Source organism: Gallus gallus, chromosome 3 (genome assembly GCF_016699485.2).
Source record: "Gallus gallus isolate bGalGal1 chromosome 3, bGalGal1.mat.broiler.GRCg7b, whole genome shotgun sequence".
In the NCBI taxonomy this organism is placed as follows: Eukaryota; Metazoa; Chordata; class Aves; order Galliformes; family Phasianidae; genus Gallus; species Gallus gallus.
In genome coordinates, this window is record NC_052534.1 from 49336133 (window position 1) to 49356892 (window position 20760).

Sequence of the window (20760 nt, forward strand, 5' to 3'; positions counted from 1 at the left end):
ATCTTGATACTGACAGCTAGGGCATTATTGTCCCCGTTAATGAACCCAGCTACATTTTCAGATTAGTATCTCCAGAGAAATTCATGTTACTCAAATACTTGTGGAACTAGGGAAAGCAAGTAATTACAATAGGTCCAGAGAACCTGTTAGAATGATTGATTAAACCTCCTTATTTCGTGACTCTGTAGAATTACCTACTGAGAATCACCTGTATAATGACTGACTAGAAAAGTTTGTTCTGTATTTTTATCTATTTTTCTAAGGCAAGTTAATGGAGAAAGAACAGTAAGATGTATGCCACCTGGACTGTTCAAATTTACGAAACAAATTTGGAAGTAGAACCAATTTGCTTTAACTCAGATTCTGAAACATTTCATATTTCCTTTTTCAAAGTTTTGTCCTATCTCCCCTCTTTTTGGGTTTCCTCTATGAAGTCATAGTAGACAGAACTGGGAAAGACTTATTATATTATCTATTTTATCTTTTTGATTTTAGAAAATAAAAGCAATGTCATTATCCAATTTGACTAATTGTTTTGATTTAATACAGAAAACTAGTTTAAATTGACGGGATTTCTGCATTTTCAAACTAATCTACATTATCAAAACCAAACCAACCAAACAACAAGATAGCACTCAACTCCCCCTAAATCCCTGAAAGACGGGATATTAACAGCAGAAACAGTTACTAAAGCAGCTGAAAGAACATCCTACATTTTAAAGCAATAAATGCTCTTAGAGTTAATATTCACAATCCATTCAAATATTTAATGGCATTGCATTCCAAGGAGTGGAGGCAGTTCAAGGGTAACAGAATTCGCGAAAGCTTTAAATAGTATAATTGTCAAATAAGGGTTCTTGAGTTATCGCATGCTTAAAAAAATATAACCAAATGTTATTAAATTTTACAAATTAGACATACTTTTATGATCATTCATGTTCCAGTATGTAAGGCAAAATCCAACCCCAGCTATATATGCACAACGATTAATTCTATTCCCATTCAATAAAGGGATATTGTAGTCATGGTGGATGGTTCTATGAAAGTGTAATCTTAAGGATGGTTACAAAGCAAACAGGATGTTAGGAAGAAATAATAAAAAGCAAGAGCAAACAAAAAATTGCTGTGTTACAGCAAAAGCACTTTTTGTGCTCGTATCTACACTACTGCAAAAATTCTGGTCACACATCAAATGGAAGACAGTAGAATAGGAAATGTACATAGAAAGACACGAGATAGGTGGATAGCCAGAAAATTGATAAGGATAAATATCTGGGTCAAGTTCTGTACCAAAGATTATAGATGAGACTATGGAAGAAAAGACAGATGAAAGGGGATACAACAGAACATTTAAAAAAAAATGATCATCCTGAATAAAATTATTCCCTGTTCCTCAAAATCATAGAAGAAGAATCAAACAAAATTACCTCATAGTAGATGAAAAAAATAAAAGATTAATAGATGATGCAGAGCACAGGTCAACTGTAGAATATATTAAGGAAAACCTTGAATACCAAAAGTTTATGCGAGTTCAGGAAGGCACTTCAGAAAATAGTTAGAAAAAATATTGAAGGATAATTCATCAAGGGCTATAAAACTTCTGGGTCAGGAAGTTAAGTTGTTGATTCCCAGAAGTTGTGAGCTTTGCTGGGATAAGGACGAGGTGGATGCTCACCTCTACCCTTTCCTTCTAGCCTCCCTGGGTCACTTCTTGAGGTAAGATGCCAAGCTAAATGGACCTTTGGTTTGTAACAATACAGCTAAACTTAACACAAAGCAGAAAATAACAGTAGCAAAACATACTTCCTCTTCTTTCCATTAAAGACTTCTACCTTTTTGCTGTATGGAATGAACACATCACAAAATATCTTGATAAAAGCATGAGCATTCACTCATCTTTGCTCCAAATATCTACTTGTATGTATTTTTAAATGTACTGGGGGCAAATAGGCTCTATTTTAGACTGGAGGAAGAGGGCTGATTCAAGTGAAAATAATACAGATACACAGAGGAATGGTCACTCCAAAGAGACTGAACTGCATAGGTAATAGGATGCACAGGCCCTGAGCAGCACTGCAAGTCAACTAATTTATCTATCAACATTAAATGTTCACAACAGTAAGAAGTAAAGACTTGGTGTCTCTCAAGATACTGAGAATTTAAGGCTATTTCTGAAACTGTCTTTAATTCTTTGACTTTCCAAGCCAATTCTTTGTTCAGCAATAGACAAGCAAACATAATTCCTGAGCCTTTTTTTCCACTAAAATTTTGACACATCAGTCCCCAGTAGGAGTAGAATTTAAAGTTTGTGATTTCAAATTTCCAAATTATAAATTATTTAACAACTAACTAGTAATAAAAGACTCCCTTTTTCCCTCCCGAATGCAGAGAGCTACAATATAAAAAGGAATAGCAGAAAATAAAGATAAAAAGAAAACCTCACATATTTTGAATGCAAAATATAAAATATTCAGTGTGAAGTCTCACATATATTAGTTTTATAATGGATTTTTTCTCATTTGGTTATGGTTTAGGTAGGGTAAATACAGCTTGAATTTACTATTCTCTCCTCTTCCCCCTCACAAGATGTCCAGCCAAATTAGGGAATGATTTAAAGTGTTTTTTTTTTTTTTTTTTTTTTTTTTTTTTTTTTTTTTTGAGTGTGTGTGAAATGTTGAATTGTGCCTCTTGGCAGCAATCCTCTCCCAGAAGTTTGCACGATCCCAGTACTTGGCACTTGCCATCCTCATTGTTTACCTGTTGTGGATATGGAACCAAATATACTACAGGACATACCATGAACAGCTGCAGCAACAGCACCAACAAAAGCAACATGTGTTGTTGGGCCTTTGGTTTCCAGGTGCTTGAGACACAGCTGATGTTCCTTCATTTTGTGACTGCTGCCTCTTTCTCATTTCAGCTACTTCAGTGCCCAAGTGGCTATAAGAACACAGACATAAGAGATGTACAGAATTACTACAGACTGTCATGAAGTACATTCACATTTCTATAATATCCTCTAATTCTACTAATTCTCACTGCTTGTGATAACAGAAGCATGTGAGCATCAACTCTGCTAGCCAAGTCATAGTTCTGTCAGAAAAGCAGTTTCCAGAAGACCACATTTTGGTGACAAGCTTATACTACCGTGCCTTTCAATCACATCTGTTCTTATCACTTCAGATGGACTAAAAGAACTGCTATACTCGGCTGAACATCAAGTTACACAGCTTGGGTAGCACTTGCTAGAGTCTGAGTCATTCATTACCATATGAATATCAAAGCTTTTTCCATGGTACTAAAGTTTTGGCAAGATGGTTATTTTCTTTAAACGTGAGTTGGAAAGTGATTCTTTTTAAAAAAAAAAAATTAATTAGTTAATCAAGTAATTAATTAAAGCCAGGACTTCACTGGTCATTGTTGGACCAATGAAATTGATATAAGTGATGCAAAAGACATCGGCAGTAATGGCTGTCTGGTAATAATGAGCCAAGATTACAACATGTCTAAATGAGAGGTTTGCTACTTGAGAATTATTTTATGTAAATAAAAGGAATAATAAATATGTATTTCCAAAATACTCTGCCAGCTTTGGCACTATTTCTGGTGTCAGAAGACTTGTTTTTGCTCATTGCCGGTCTTTCCTAGATTTCATTAGGCCAAGATATTTTTCTTTCCAGTGACTTGCACTATACAGCTGGAAGTAGTATTCCATGCATCACTAAGCTAGAACATCTATTGCCAGGTTATGTTACTTTCGAAAGTTTAGATGCCAGGGTCCTTCTAAATGGCTCACATCTTTGTACAACAACTGTTGTTTTCCCAGAGTAACGGTTACTAAAAGCAAATGCAAAATAGAATAAATGTAGTACTTCTGTCTTACAAAAAAAAACCAAACATTTTTTTCTGTAGAGAGCAGCTCAGTTTTAAACAAATGTAGTTCGGAGAGGGCATGGTGTCAGCAGCATATGCTCCGCTCCTACCCATGAGCATTCTGCAGCAGCCAGAAGTGTTGAGGAAAGGTGGACTCAGGTTAATTTGGCACTGGGGTATGTCACACAGCAGTAACTGAGAGATGTCTGTATTCCTTCTACATGCATTCAAACAGCAGCTGTGAGGATTTGGATTTCCATGGCTTGTGGCAAGAACACTAAGCCTTAGAACTTGAACCCATGCTGCAAAACTCAGGTTTGATGCTCATTTCAACTTCTTGTACAGCTAACTTTTCAGCATACATTGAAACAAGTCATTCCTATAGTGTTTTAGTTAAACTAAACAGTGAACAACCATTTTACATTTGTTTCACATAAAACGGTCTTTATTTAAGTGGAATTAAACCGCCATCACTCCTATCATTCAGGTATACTTTCAGAATTAGCTACCTACTTATGTTATTGATGTTATTTGTTACAGTTCCTAAATTACTGAAGATTAAAGTTGCATTTAAAAAAAATCCTCAGTTTTTCTATCTGTTGCAAACATTTTGTTAACATGAGACACTATGACACAATTGGAAGAACATCTATATTTCTACAGTAGTTAGGAAGGAAAGGAGTAGTACTGCAGCACAAAGCGTAGCTTAGATAGGGATAGCATGCAGCTACTTTCTTCAAAGTACAGAGCTGAACTTCTGCTGACTATGCATGACGCATTTAAATTATTTCATAGATAGCTGTGCCATGTAGTGAGTAGCACTTAATTCAGCAGGTGCAATGACTATGGGTAAATTAATTAAAGACAGAAGCAAATGTTCCCTATGAAAATATCTTTTAAGATAGTTCTCACAACATTACTACATAATCGCAAAAAAAATGTATTAGTTTCAGAAACCAGGGAGATTATTGTGCATTTCTTACACATTTTTAGCTAGATATATAAAATGTATTATTACCATTGTTGAAAAATGGGTAGAATCTGCTTCATTATAAATACAAGGCAGCAGGATAAAGGTTATCCATTCAGACATACTGATGACAATTGTGACTCTGCAGTGCTTTTAAAATAACTTTAACATAGCACAAGCTGCTGCTGAGATACATGACCCTCTGCCTTTGCTTCTGCAGAGCTTGCAGTCTCTCATTCCCTCACCTGAGGGTGCAGGCAGTTGATGAACTGGAATTGGATAAAACCGTAGAAGCGTTTTAAAATTAATCCAGAGCATCAAATAAAACAGACAGGAGATATTCAGCTACATAAAGGTAAAACCCACAGCTGTAATGCTCAACACACCTTGCCAGGCATGTCTTGGGGCAGAGGCAGAACTGTGATTTCACAAGGGCGGTCCGTGCCCTCAGCCTTGCCCAGCAACTTCTATCATTGACTGCATGGCCAACAGAGGCTTGCAAGTCTGTCAGTACACGGTGCTGTGAGGAAACATGGGCATTCAGTGCACAGCATTTCTGGAGGCATAGTGTTCTCCATGGGTGCTCAGAGCCCACAGGCTAGCTGGTCACTGGAGTGGCACTGCTTACTTTGCTATCCTCTAGTGCTATACTGCTATCCATGATGCATCCCGTTCCTGACCATGCATCAGCCCTTGGCTATAACTAGCATTACATCTTTTTAGAAAGCTTCTAATCTGAAGCTATCATAGATATGAAAATTGCACACCATGGTGCAAAAAAAATAATATGTTTACTGTGAATGAAGTAGAATGAGTGGAAACTTTAGTTTCATGTTTATTTGGGTTTCATGTTTCATGTTTGTATTTGCAAATATCAGATGTCATCTATACCAAACTGCAATCGATTCTGTTAGATTATTTAGGATGCAGGAATATCTTAATTCTTGACTATATTCAGGAACTGAACCACAGACAGAAGATTTCTATTTGGTGCCTTGTTCCAAGGTATGAAAAATAAGTTTAGAATGTTTAATTCAGCAAATCAGTGTAACAAAATAAATTATTTTAATGAAAACAAGTATAAGAGTTAGTATGCAAGTGCAAAGAATACTGTGAGCTGATATTGATCAGGCCTTCTAGGATAGTGGTACAAATTGCATGTACAGCCATCAACATATCAGTTTGCTTTTTATGTTTTTCAACATTTTCATTCTTCTTTATCTTAGCAATAATGCTTAGTGGTGAAGGTGGACCTTTATCCAGTAGAAGCATTAATTGTCCTTCTACAATAAATAAGTATACAGATGTTATACAGCATACAGAGAAGTTAGGCTGGTAAGATTCCTGCAGTGAAAAAGACGATCAGATATAAATGAAAGGTGCTCACCACTGCTGTAGGCTCACAAAAATTCCACAAGGAGTGATCTCCAGGAAGAGATCCTTCCTCAGTGGCAGTCAGCCCTTAAATGGGGTCTAGGAGAGGTGGAGCCTGGCTCCACCCCTTCCAGTTACACAGGTGAATTGCCCTCACCTGTGCTCCTGTGGCTGACTTGGTGCTTGCCTCGTGGTCAATCAGAGGTTCAGGCCGTGATTCAACAGTTCCCATACACTCCTTGATACTCTTTATGATTTCTCAGACCATCACAACAGAGATTCAAGATTCTTCTGCCAGTTTTGCACCTGGTTCTTAGCCTCTGTTTGGTGGCATGGTTTATTAGTAGTGTTACAATTTCCATTTGTGCTGATTGCAAATCAGAGCAGTATTTCATTTTGCTTGACTGATTCATTCTCTTAGGGATGGGTGGATATTATGTCCCCCCGAGCAATACCATAGTCATGGAAGATTTCATTTCACACATCTGCTGCCTCTACTCTTCAGCTGAGGAAAGTAACTCCAGGGTACAGCAAGTGCTTATTATACTTGTTATGAGACAGGTAGTTCATATAAGCTTCAAAGCAAGAAAGTCCCTACAGCTCTCTGTGCACCTTCAATATTGCAGTGCAAGAAGAATATGAAAACTAAAAAAACCCTAGAAACTCAGAGTAAGGCTACTACTATAAGTTGTGGAACTGATGGCATGAGGATCTATTTCTGTGTTTAGGGGGTGTAATTAACACTTGTTCCTCTGGGTACTCAGGAGTAATTATAAGAGAAATTCCTTTGTGCACAGAAAAGTGAGTAACTTGGGAAGATAGCTCAAAAAAAAAAAAAAAAGCCAAAAAAAACATTTGGTTTATTACATTTATAACTGGGAAGTCCCACTGAATACTTAGTGCAGTCACATCAAATTCCATACACTGCCTCTAGAAAATGAAAAGAAGGTAATTTCTGAATGGTTCCACTTCTCTGCCCCTCCATCTCCTTATACTTGTACTACGGTTTTAAAATAGCTTCCTGGGAAAATCCCAAGATGTTTGACGCAGCACAAAGCACAGACTGCATCATTACAGTGTTTCTGTTGATATCCATCATCTAATGAAAGAAGAACATTTGTTTGTTTGTTTGTTTGTCTGGTGTCCTCAATAGCCTGACATTGCTGCCCTGCAAATTATCTGAGCTTTTTTTTTTGGCACTACCCCATCCAGCTCTCTCTGCTAGTGTTGTAACTTTCCCACGTACATGACCCTTCTGTAATCTTTTCTGTTCCCCTCTCAGGATTGAAAGGGCATTCGCTGCAACAGCTCAGGTACTGAAAAGTCATAGAAACCTCTTGCAATTCCATTAGGGATTGAATTTTTTTTTTTTTTTATCATATCTTCTCAAGCTATTCCCTAATGTCTGTTTTGAAAAAGAGATATCATACAAGGGAGCAGATAAATGCACTATGCCTGTACAGCAGGCAAGTAACATTATGTCTTTTGTTGCAGGTAGGACACATAGTAAGTTTTCAGGACAGAATTGGAGCAGAACCTGTTAAAGCAATCTGTCTTTTGTCAAACTTTTGCAACAGAAGAAAAAAAAAAACACCTCACCTCAGAAAGGAGCAGCCAATGACAAGGATATAGAGAGTAAATTACTTTGCAGGCAAGAAATGTAGTTCTTAAAATACTTTTCTTAGGTGATCTGGCACATCAGCTTTTCTACATTGCTTTACTTCTTTTAATTTTTCCAGTTAAAGGACCAAAACATCATCTGTGCAACTCAGATAAATTCAAACCTTATACTAGTTGATACGTGCCCCAGATACAACTCTACTGATGTTCACAGATGCTTGTGCTGTTACTTGAGATACAAGACAGTTCACACACATCAGTCTTTTATCTGTGCTCTCTTCATTCATCTAAGGGAGTGTCTAAAGGGTACTAAATGACGACAGACTGAAAGATCTTATCAAATGTCTATGAGCTATAAAGACTTTCATACAGTCCTGGTAATATTGAGTGAATAGTGAAGTCAAGACAGCAGAAGGTTATATTTTCAAGTGCTACTGACTACCTATAAAAACTTCCTGGAGCAATGACAATTGTTCTCTAACCGAGAGATAACAGCACAGATACATTCTGTGTTTTGCCACTGGATCTTGACAACCACTCAATATTTCACAAATAAATAAATGTAAAGTAATAGAGTAGAATAAGGTTACCAGAAGAAGCAATGTAATTGAGTTACTTTGGGCTTCATTTACTTATTTCAGTGTACCTGTAGTCCATTAAAGAATATTAGAAACTACTGGTAACAAGGGAACCTTAATTGCACCTAAATTCCATTGAATGTATCCTACTTGTAAAATTTAAATTAATTACAGCAGTATGGAAAGTTTTAAATATTTCTATTGTTAAGAATTAGTATTTTGAAAAGAATGATCAAAGCAAAGTTAATTTCTAGAAACCATTCCGTTTAACAGCAGATATGTCAGAACTCCAAATCTTAACAGATTTGCTTTTCTGTGTTCTTCAAAATCCATATTTTGCACCAAGACTAAGTTCTAAACAGACATTAAACATGTTATTAGAATAGAGCACTGCTCCATGAACATTCATTTAATTTAAACTGTGCAATTTTGGCTGAACATTATAAAGTCTTTGTCTTGCATACAGTAATATCTTTTTATCACTTTGCTAGGCATCTTGTGTGCTCATAAAGGATTTCTGAGATTTCTTTTTATTATTTTTATGGTGAACTTAGTATCCTTAGGAAGGCCAGCTGAAATCTCTACAATCTCATCAAGTAGATATGCATTTGTACTTCTGAATCAGATGTTACTGTTAAGAAACAAAACATTAAGTCTGACAGTAATACATTATTGAGAAGTTTGAGAGGCTTGCATGTGGTTTTTAAAGAGCTACACTAAAATCATGATTAAGAGCACTCTACATCCTTCAGAAAGATTTCATAAAAAGGAAAAAGATAAAACTCATCAGGAAAGCTTTGATCTTTTTTTTAAGTGTATTGTTTTTATTTTTACATGTTTGAGAAACATCTGAGAATCACCTTCTATGCTATATATCTACCTATTGATTGTGGCTGGGATGGTTGCATCTGACTTAGACACATGAAGCCACCACACTTTTGAAAGACACGAAGATATTCTCCTCACAGGGCGAATAATTTTTTTGTTGTTGTTGCTAAAAAAATAAATAAATATTTGTTAAAATCCGTGAAATTTATCATAAAAGGACACTATGATACACTAGAGAACAGAAACAGCTTTACTGCAAGCATTAGGGTTCTAATTTCTAAATGTGTTAATCCATGCTTATAGCCACTTTTCTGTATGGAAAGCCAGGAGTCACTTTTGGTGACATGTGAACTGCACAGATTTTGTACAAGTTTCAGTGGAAAATCAAGAAAAAAAATTATAGGGTCAGTAGAATTTGTAGCAAATGTAGGAGAAAAACATTTGCATGTACAAGGAAATTATCCAACAAGCTTTAATGCTGGTGAACTACATTTTCTGCACATAAGACCACACTGGTAAATTTCCACAGGCAAGAAACGGCAGCAACTTTGCATAAATGATGCACCATTTAATCAAATAAATGCACACAACTTTCATTTATAATGCACATGTTACTATAGACTGATAAACAAAGAAGGCATTATAAGAATGGCTGTAGGGTGAAAATAGATTTTATGAAACCACTTTGGACATGGTTCTAATCTCTGAAATGAAGAAAATCATCATTCTTCACTGTAAAATGAACATTTGCATCCTCTTCAAAAGTACTTTTTTTTTTTCCCTTCCAAATTCCCTCCAGAAATAGAAGTTGCAACTTTAGACAGAAGTAGCCTCAAGAAGGCTTCCGTAAAGTAGGTCTCCTGTAATGACAAGACTTGGTCATCATGCTAACTTCAGGTTTGCTGACTGACTTCTGAGATATCCTCTGACAGGATGTTTGTGTGTTCTAGCCCTCCTTCCCTCACACATCATCAAAAGTACAAAAGCAAATCAAAAAAACAGAATAAAAATAATCAAGAGATTAGTGTGACAGGGGAAACGGTTTTTGTTTACGCAGCAGAGAAAGAGTAGGGAAGCAGAAGGTGGCATGAAGGATCAACAGGTTTAGGCATCTAGCATCCTTCTGGATGGCTTGGAACAGTGGGTGGTTAATGCAAGTGCACACTTTAGATAGGCTTAATAAGCCTGCTGCAGCAAGTATCTGCCAATAAGAAAAGCAGGGGGAGGTTGTTGACATATTTACCCTCAAAAAAGTAGCGCTCAGGTTGTGCATATACACATCAGTTCCTGTGCCTCTTCCAATCCCCACTGCACTCCAAGCTATGCTACCTTTTATTGAACTTGTAGCAAGCTTCTAGTACATGTGCTCCTCTGATTGGCGCTAATGCTTACTAACTAGAGGAAGGGAGAGGAAACCAGTTTCTGCTCATGACAGGGGATGAGATTTTTCTTACCATGCTGGTATTTAGATTCATAGCACTAAGTTTAAAGCCTTGGCTCTATCACTGCACTGTGCTATTAGCAGAGTCCACCTCTTCCACCTTGCTATTTTCGCTGCTCATTTACCTTTCTGGTTCCTCTAGACAGCAAACATCTTATCTCTTCTGACTTATTCCTTAGCTGTTAACTGTGTTTTAAGAATACCTGCTGTATCTGTATGATAGTGTAAGAGTCTACTAAGCTGTCTACTGTTACTCCATAGTGTGCCCCACCACCATCCCAAGTCTGTAGCTGCAGAGCTTGGCAGCTTGGGCTTTTGGTTTCTAGCCCTTGGTACGGGTAACCACCCGCTCACTTGCATAACAGGCTCAGATTTTTGACACTACTATTCCTCAGCATTCCTATAATTACATCTCCATCATGTCAAGCCTTTCATTATCTGTTTGACTGTCATAGGCAGGTCTTTACCTATCAGAAAAGATGGGGCTATAATTAGAATCTGATAAGGTACAAGGGATGATTCAGCATGACATAGAAGGGATCCCTTTCCATTCCTTCCTTATCATCTGCCAATCTTTCAGTTATCTTTGCAGCTGTCAAGATCTTTCTGCTGTTTTGTGACTCTCTAAATAAAGTTGATTTGTGCTTACTGGTACTAGAATTGGTGCTACACTATGGGTGCACTGTCACTGCACACAGTAAGAGTACCAAGCATCAAGTACTTTTCAAAGAACAAACGGTAATCACAGTTTTATCTAAGCATCTTCTAGAGATCTAACTCATTTTTGGGGTATGGACCAACAGTCATTCATATCATTAAAAATACACAGGTTTTTGTTAGACTTCCTCCAGGATTGGTTGCAACATACTGAATACATCTTCTTAATTGTTATGCTTTTATACATGTAACTAATTTTCAGTTTAGGAAGACTTTGTTTTTTTTCTGAACGGTTCTGTTGCCATTAATTTTTTAGACTGAAGCTCTAGGAAGAAACCTACCACTGTCACCCAAATCTTTGCTACAAATTGTAAGCAGATGTTCTATAAATTGTGTGTTTTTAAAATAGGAAATCACATCACTTCAAAAATTACCACAGTTCTTACAAGTTTTCATACCAGTCTTGTCTTGCAATGTGTCAGTTCCCCCTGTGAGCCCAGATATAAGGTTGAAAGCAAAATAAACAAACCTCATCATTTTTTTCTTCTGTTACTGAGTATCAGCTTTTTATGCTTCCAGCACTATTCCTAACATAGATGCCTTAGACCCTTTCCATCTGCTTTCTCCTTCCCACAGAAAAAAAATCCAACAAAGTTTCTTTATCTCTTTCCACAGAAACAGCTTTTACTTCTGTGCTCAGAGAAAGCTTGTTGCCCAAACTCCTGCATTTCCACTGGCCTGTCTTGCTCTGTGTCGGATGCTGCTTCGCCTTCCTGTTAGTCACACATCCATCCTAGTGACTCTCACTTTACCATCTGCTGCTTCCAAGTTTTGTGTCCTACATGCAGCGTCACATGCAAGGATTCCCCACTTGTAAAAAGAAAGTGTCTCCTTTCCTCATTAACAGCACAGTGTGTGAAGGTGCCAAAGCTGCAGCAAGCACTGCGGCCTCATACTTCCTCAGGGTTTCTCCAAATCTCTAAGACAGATCCACTCCCCAACTCACAGCCACAAGCATGGGAGCAGTCATTCAGAGGAGCTCTTTTCTCCCTTTCTGCTCCTGGTGAGCAATCAGCAAATACAACACACAAAAAAAGAACTGCCTGAAGTAAAAAAGGGAGCTGAGGGCAGTGGGTGAATGGAGAGAAAAATGAACAAATCTGGAGGACAGAAAGCATGGATTTACCTCACTAAATCATGGGTTAGAACCATTTTGGAGAAAAAAATTAGAGCAGCTATCAACTATCTGACTTGAAAAACATCAACACCTGTATGGGAGACTTTTTTGGTATTTGCATGGAGGTACACAAAACTAGATGCACAACTTTCAATTTCTGGGTGTCTTGAGCTATATATGTGTCAACAACACAAACATTTCAGCAACAACATTTACTTTGGTCAAAAATGTAAAAGTTCTGCTTGGGTCTCATGGAAAAGCTGAGGCACACTCCACATACAACATGTCTCTGGGCAGTGGAAGCCACCAGTCTCAGCCCTGAAGCTGTTTCCTTCCAAGTTTTCCTGTCAGCAGAAAAGAACATGATGATTTTCACAGCAATGAAACTCCTCGAGCTTTTTATTTATTTATTTTATTTTTATTTCCTCTCCTGCATACTTATTTAATCACTTCCCTTGATGGAAGGATTTGCAAGTAGAAAAAGACAAGCTCCTCTGCATGCCTCATTGCTTGAGCACCTGCCTTAGATGCCTTAGTCCCTGGTAGTTTCTGTTAGCTTACCTGGGAAGATGGGTTTCCAAATCTCCTGCAGTTCACTTTCCTACTGCCACAAACTGATGTGGCTGCTGGTACACTATATCATCAGGTAGTGGACCCTTGTAGCAAAATCTCTCTTCCTAACCACAGTGGTGTGATGAAAAGGTACAGCATAAATGTCTGAACTTTACAGAGAAGGCCTAACACTTGAACAGGTATCTCTAAATTCAGAGAAATTCACAGAATGTCAGACTGAGGCAGGCAGCTTGAGACATTCTGAAGCTAGTATGGGTAGTAAGTTAGCGTGCTGTGTGCCAGCAGGAATATATGGAAGTACAGAGAAAACAAGCAAAAGCAATTAAGGTTTACTCTACCCTCATTTATCTTTCTATGGTAATTTTTAACACCAGTTTTAAAAATACAGATTTTCAACCATACCAGTAAACAAATTTTCATAGTAAGCTACCCTTGTGTTCTTTCACATTTGCCAACAGAAAAGAATAAATTATGTCCTACTGTAGATTTTGATAGCTAATGTAGTATGGACAACATGCATATTATTTCAGAACAGAGAAAAACAGGATTATTATTTTTTTTTTTTACTTGAGTTTACTATTTTAGCATCTGTACAAATGCTAAATACAAGTTTGTCTAGAAAGAATCCACTATTTTTCCTCTTGGAAAAAGGCACGTGAATTTGAAATTCATGCACTAAGAGCAAGTAATTTTCCAGAAGTTATTTTTTTCCCCTCTTTCATAGTATTATACTATTCTTGAAGCTGTGTATGATAAGGGAATGCTGTGGCACTATTGCATTTGTTTCAAAGCTGAAGAAGAGAAAAAGAATTGCAAATCATTTGCTGCATAGAAAAGAGCAAAATACATCCAAGGGCATAAAACCCTTTTGAAGACTACTTATAAGGGAACTGCAAAAGTGTGTTATATACAAGGTTTATTTCTAATGTCTTACTTTTAAAAAATTAAAGGATGAACTTGAAGCTACTCTGCTTTCATGATTTATTATAACTGTCATGATTTACCATAATCCAAGTCTAGTTATTGTGCCATTATTAAAAACTAAAACTTCTGATTCTCAAATGGAAGGAACGAAAAACATGGTATAAAAACTTGAAACCTTTCTAATAACTTGGAACATGCAAATTTTGGCATGAAGGTGTGACATCCAGCCAGATCTGTATACTTACAAACTCTCTAATCTCCTGCTGAGAGTTATCAGATTTACAATCACCAGTTATGTTACTATGCAGTAAGACACTCAAATACCTTTTCCACTTGAGTATGCAATGAGGTAGAGTGAAATTATTTAATTTAGATAAATAGATCCAAAGGATCAACAGAAAACATCTCTTGGAACGTTGTTGTCACAGATGTCTAAACGAAGCTTGATGCGAATGTCTGGTGTGTCACTCCTCTTCCTATCAACTCCATGCTCACTGGCAGTGTAGACTATTTGATACCCTGTTTTTACTGCTTTGACTGTAGATTCCATAAGAGAAGTTCCTTAGCAACTTTTTTATCATGTAAGGCACAGTGTTTAAATAAATGAGAGAGCTTCGCATAAAGAAAGGTATTTCATCTAGACAGTGAAACACACTTAAGTAGTTTTCTCTCTGAATCATAAAAAAGTTATATCTAGAGCAATTAGAGGGCTAGGTATTGTTTTCATTATTTAAAAGATATGTGCAAGAGCTCTGGGAATCTCTGGAATTAATTTTAGTTACTGGAAACCTACCTGCATTTTTAGTACTAGACACAAAGTTGTTTGGGGAGGACGGTTTCTAAGGCTGCATGATGTGAATCAGATTCCTTTGACATTTTAACTTTTTTACTAAGAAAAAAAAAAAAAAAAGACACTATGTTTGCTCCAGCCAAATAAATGAAAATATTCTTTGAGGCAAAAGATTAATTTTCAACACAGCTGTGTAGCCTCAGATCTCTACAATGCACTTCTTGACAGGAGGTGTGCAACTAAGTGCAGTGACAGCTAAGAACAGAGGCTTCACACAGGGACACGTAAGACAACATTTCTCAGTAAGAGAGCACTGCTTTGTTTCAAGAGCTCTCAAACTAAAGATGCTTTCATGTTGTTCCATATTTGACTTATGACTCTTGTGAAGTTTTGGCATATTCAGTAAATGAAAAACTGGAAAGGCAAAGCTCAGCATTTCCTCCCAGGACATTTGACACATGTCAGCATGCCTAATGCCAATCTCCTAGCCTTTGCTTGTTCTAATAAACATCTCTTGAAGTGGCTTCATAACATATTATACACAAGAAGAATGGAAAGTCCCAGAAGAGTTACTCAGCTATGTTTGGAGACAACTGGTGGAGAAGAACTGCCATACAGTGCCCAGAGGAATTCACGAATATGGAAATAAATGGGGGTGAGGCAGCTAGTGTGGCACCCTCAGAACAGTATGGCAGAGGTCTCTGGTACACTACCTGGAACCTCTTCTGGAGGAAGGATATCTGATGTAGAAGGAAAGGTATAAGAGATATTAGCTCTAACAGGAACAGTTTTCTTCAGTGGTATTGTGGGTATCATTTTTTCTGTTTGTTGTTTAGCTGTCCTTTAACAGAGAAAACGCCAACATGCAAACCCTGTTTCCTAGTTATGTATTCCTGACTGCTGCTTCTCCTTCTGAGGTACTTCTAGTGTTTCCAGCACTACACTAACGTGACATCAGCATTCAACTGACAGCTGAGATTCCATATATTTGCAGCTAACAACCTGGTCATCTTTTATTCCAGCACTGTCTAGGACTGCTAGCAAACATTCTTCTGTGCACTCAGTCAGATTGTCACCTTACGTTCATCATTTTTTCTTGAAGTTTGCATATTCTACCCAACAGCATATTCCAACACAGCTCCTTCATTTTTTTCCATTCTGGGCAACCACATCTGCATTACTTGTAGGCTACTGCATATTAATTCTGAATGCTGCTATATTTCAAGTCTGCATTTAAAATGCATTTTATGTTTTCTTCACTTTTTACAGTATCATTCAGAACTTCAGGTAGGGGCACTTCCTTTGCACATCAACAATCATTCTTCAAAGTTAATTCTGGTACTTTAGTGGAGCAAGAATTTTGTCTGAAACCGCAGTCCAAGTTTACTTTAGTAATAAAATAAACCTTCCCAAAATTGCCTTTAGTAGTTTGACCAGACAAAAGCTCCATCTTGTCTTGCATATGCAATACCTTGCTCTTTCCAAGGCTCATTTCTGTGTATTTTCCATACTTCAAACACAGCCTTGTGGTTAACCACCTCTGCTCAAGTTAGCAAAAATAATGAAGAATGTCAGTCTTCAATGCTGTCGACTTCCTGAAACATTAATGCTCCTGCTTGACTTCTTTTCTGGATGGCTCCAATTTCTTTCAAAAGGAAGGCATGTCTAAAGCTTCTTCAGGAGCCTTCCCCATTTCCAGAGATCTCTGGCTCCCAGCGGAAGATGATCTGCCTCTTCTTTCCTTTAAAGCTAGGGGAATGATCTTCATTGCTACTAGTCTGCTCTGAACCAGGATCTGGATGTGGTGAGCATCTCTCATGTAGCCACTGTATGACCACCAGAACTGAATGTGTGAGGGTCCCCCTAATGATGAAATTTGGAATAAGCTTCTCCCTTCTTCTCTGTAGGGGCTAACTCCATAAGCAATTCTTACTGGAGAAGGAACAAGGGAAATTTCTTCTTTCTATTTGTATGTAAATACATCTGCCACCCTTCCCTATCATATAAAGACAGTGTTTTAATGAGACACAAACAGGGAGTGGTTAAAGGAATGTTTTCAGGCAATTTATTCAAGTTGATTAATCATTACAGATGAATTGAATGCAGCTAGCTAGTGAAAGTAATGCAGGCTCAGAAGCTGAATACTCCATTGATACCATTTGCTCCACCATGATAACTAGTTCAGCTGTACAAAAAATAGCAGTAAATAAATTCCCCATAGGGAATAAGGGGGAAGTTGATACTTAAAGAGTAACCCAATGCACTCTCAAGTGCACAAGGAAAAGATTAATTATATCTGCCCCCAGTATGGCTGTGGCTGGAAAGCTGGATTTGAAAAACGAGACTGCAGTCACTATTGTCCCCACCTGTGTCAGTAGAAAGGAAAAAAATAAAATAAATTATTTATTGGTGAAATAAAATGGTTTTGAAATCTCTCCAGTCATCTCATTTCTGCACCCTAGGACTGCAGAACTCATCCTACCTGTACCAGATTCTTTTGCACTGCTCTTATCACTGTACCTTTTCCACCTCCACAAGTAGAGCTCTTGCTGCAAGCACTGCTGCTGTCTCTGTGCACCTTTCCACCTTCTTTTCTAGTGAGGCAGCTGTGGTAGTGGCAAGGGTGGTGGGAGCACCCTGTGTTTTTTTCCTGAAAAGTTAGCCTAAGGAATGCTTCATTAAGGAAGGTTAATTTACAATTGGCAAAGTAATTATTCTGTTAAGGTATTACAACAGGAACATGAAGACGTGACCGTGTTAGCAGAACTTAGCCTGCTTACTGTGACTATCCTAAGGCCATTCTGTGGAATAAAGGGAAATCTATTTTTTAAAATTTTTTTATATCTTTTTTATGAGAATGAGATGCTGATGACTCCCTTTTTTTCTAAAATTTCAATTTTTTTTGCCACTGACACTATGAATGTTGATATATACTGCTGTCCTGAGGAGGATATGTTAATAAGTGCAGATGCTTTCCACAGTCAAGGCATGAAGCAATCTCGATTTGGCTATGCTAGTTCCCCATGCTGTCACAACAAACAAAATCAGTAATGCTTCATGCGCTTACAAGATTTTTTTCTGGGAAAGAAGCTGCCTTACATAACATCACCTTAATTTTATGCCCTCAGTAACAGCTTGCTTGGGTAGTGCAAATATCATATTTCTTGTGCACATTGCCCAACTGCTAGCCAATTCCCATGTCATTCCAGAATAGACTTGGTCAGGAATTTTTCAAATAGAAAAGATCATATTTGTCAAAAACAAAACTGACTGCTGAAGCAATTGTTTTTGACAGATGTCCTCCTAAAAAAAATTCTTATTTGAAATAGAGTTTGGAAGTTGCCAAAGTATCTCATTGAGGTAGTGGTGTTTTTCTGTTCTGATTCACCTTTTTTTTTTTTTTTTTTTTTCCCCCCTAAATGGAGGCCAATTTTTCACGTAGGGGAACTTTTGGTTTTAAGTTAATCAATTTATGCTGTGATCTGGAATAAAAGGATTCTAAAAAATCACTGTTTTCATTAATCCTAGCAAATTTCCAGATTTTCTGTCCAGGAAGGAATGCTATGTTGGAGCAAATTTTTCAGCTATTCAGGACAGAAACATTTTGGAAAATGTTAAAAATGTTCAGGAGATGGGAAAAGTGTTTCTGTTTCTTCTTCTAGGCTGGAGCTTTTCAGGACACTGTGTCATCTAGGCCTTAGAGACACAGAGAGTTAAAAGTGGAATACAGTCTTTCTATGATAATACCAATTTTCCACTTGCATCTAAACCACTAATTTTATAGATTTAAAAGTCGTGCTCTCCACTAGATTGCAATTTATCTTGTTTTCTAGCAGTCGTGCTGAAAAAACCCTGAGTGCCTTCACATGAATAAGGAAAACTGCTGTGCTGTGATTAAAATTGTAAAACAATTGAGAGGAGAAATCAGATCTCAAGTTATAGAATTTGTAAATGGTTATTTGGAAAACAAAAAACAAAAAACTACAACCCACAGCAAACTAATATTTAGAGAATAAATTTAGAGTATTTCTTGTGCTTAATCTTGATTTTTATGACATGAACGAATACCTTAAATTTACCTCTAATTAACTGATTGCTATTTACTCAATGGGGTATGCCTGGTTATTTTACAACAGAAAACAGTGATCTCTCATAATATGTTATGTATTTAACTTAATATAGATACTGACAAAAGCTTTTTAGGTCACCAAAGCTTTTCGACTTTAAACAATTATACTTGAATGGCAAAGAGTAGACAAAAAGGCACTGGGCTGTACTCTTTCCTAGAAAATACATACTAGCTAGGAAGTAAGTTAGTTATTCTATACTTCTCATAATGAGAAGAAGAAAAATAATATTTAGACACTCAAACAATTTAATCTCTGCTGATACAAACATCTGGGCTACCTGTCTGGATTAGCTCATCCCCTTTTGAGTACTCCAGCAGACAAGCATACAATTGGTCTGGGGGAATGGAATCCTTTAGTCAAAATGAAGGAAAGCCAAAGTTTTCCTCAGTCACACAGTGTTGAATAGCCAGGCAGTGTCATAGAATCATAGAATGGGTTGGGTTGGAAGAGAACTCAAATATCATCTATTTCCAATCCCCCTTGCTGTGAGTAGGGCTGCCACCCACCAGCTCAGGCTGCCCAGGGCCCCATCCAGCCTGGCCTTGAGCACCTCCACGTATGGGACACCCACAGCTTCTCTGGGCAGCAGTGCCAGTGCCTCACCACCCTGAGTAAAGACTTTATTCCTGACATCCAACCTAAATCTCCCTTCAAACAGTCAAGGAGTACACAGAGAATTATAATGCTACTGAAGTGATGCTATCTTGTGAGAAAGAAGCTGTGTGATAAAGGATGTTACGTCTTTTCTCCCCTTTTCTCCATTCATCTGCCATGAAGAGAATCAATCATACTTATTAACATTTGATTTTTGCTCTCCTTTCAGGATTTATAGAGGTAGAGCTCAGGATGGTAAATGTGGCAATGACAGGCTTGAGTTTAAGCCTGACAGTCTCCAAAGTCACAAGGATGTCTGAGAAAAGTTGAAGGAAGGCATATCATCATTTGGTTTTGTCCAGACAGAGATGGTCAATCATTAGCATGAAAGTCTCTAGATGTCTACAAAAAATGCCATAACAAAATGGACTGGCAAGTACAGCTATTAGTGTTGATCTCAATTTTAATTTTCAAGAAGAAAATGTTGAATAAATCACATATCAATGGCAAAGATATGTTTGACTAGCATATTGCTGGGTGCTCTTGTATGAGATTAGACTTGCTTAGGAAATGCACTTAATGTGTAGCAGTAAGAGAGGTTGCAAGGCACAAGATTTACTGGCTAACAGTACATTAGCAGTTAGTACAAGCTGAGATGCCTATTTGTCAGAGTCAGTAAAGTTAACTTCAAAACTGACACAACTTGTTACTCCTAGTTTTGCTTTAATGTCAAGATTATACTGACAGTCATTTTCCAGTGATCTTGGCAAACAGTCTATGAGACTTCTTATTGGTTTGCATCTTTAAAAAAAAAGTAAATTCTTCCGGTATTTATTTCTCTGAGGTTCCAGACAAACCTATGTGAAAATAAATCTATGTGAGAATCATAAATAACCATATGATTACTCCTGTCCTTGGCTACAGAAGAGTGACCACAATCAAGTTTACTGAATATTACAGTAAGTTATTTAGTCCTGATTACATCTCAGCACATGACCTGTCTGGAAGGATTCCTGTCTAGACAAAGGAGATGCAAAACCGATCGTTATGCAGTGACTGCTGCAAAGACTGAGAGATTTCTCAGGTACCTGTTTCATGAAACAGGTATCTGTTATTTGCACAGGTGCAGTTTGTTAAATCATAAATATATCTACAATTTTCCAGTCACCATTTACTTTCCCTTTACTATTATACTGGAAATGCTGTATAAACTGGTATTATAAAACAAGAA

General features: G+C 37.3%; 1 protein-coding gene across 10 annotated transcripts in view; it reads right to left on the reverse strand.

Annotated features, from left to right (window-relative positions):
• RGS17 (regulator of G-protein signaling 17) overlaps nucleotides 1-20760 on the reverse strand; it is a 69571-nt gene that overhangs the window by 27202 nt on the left and 21609 nt on the right. For 6 of the 10 annotated variants that reach the window (XM_046938457.1, XM_046938456.1, NM_001396150.1 and 3 more), the window contains exon 2: nucleotides 2797-2940. The exons of 1 other annotated variant lie outside the window; for it this stretch is intronic. In XM_046938457.1, the coding sequence (XP_046794413.1) occupies nucleotides 2797-2940 (144 nt within the window). 3 more of the 10 variants (XM_046938460.1, XM_046938459.1, XM_046938458.1) reach the window with 3 other exon arrangements.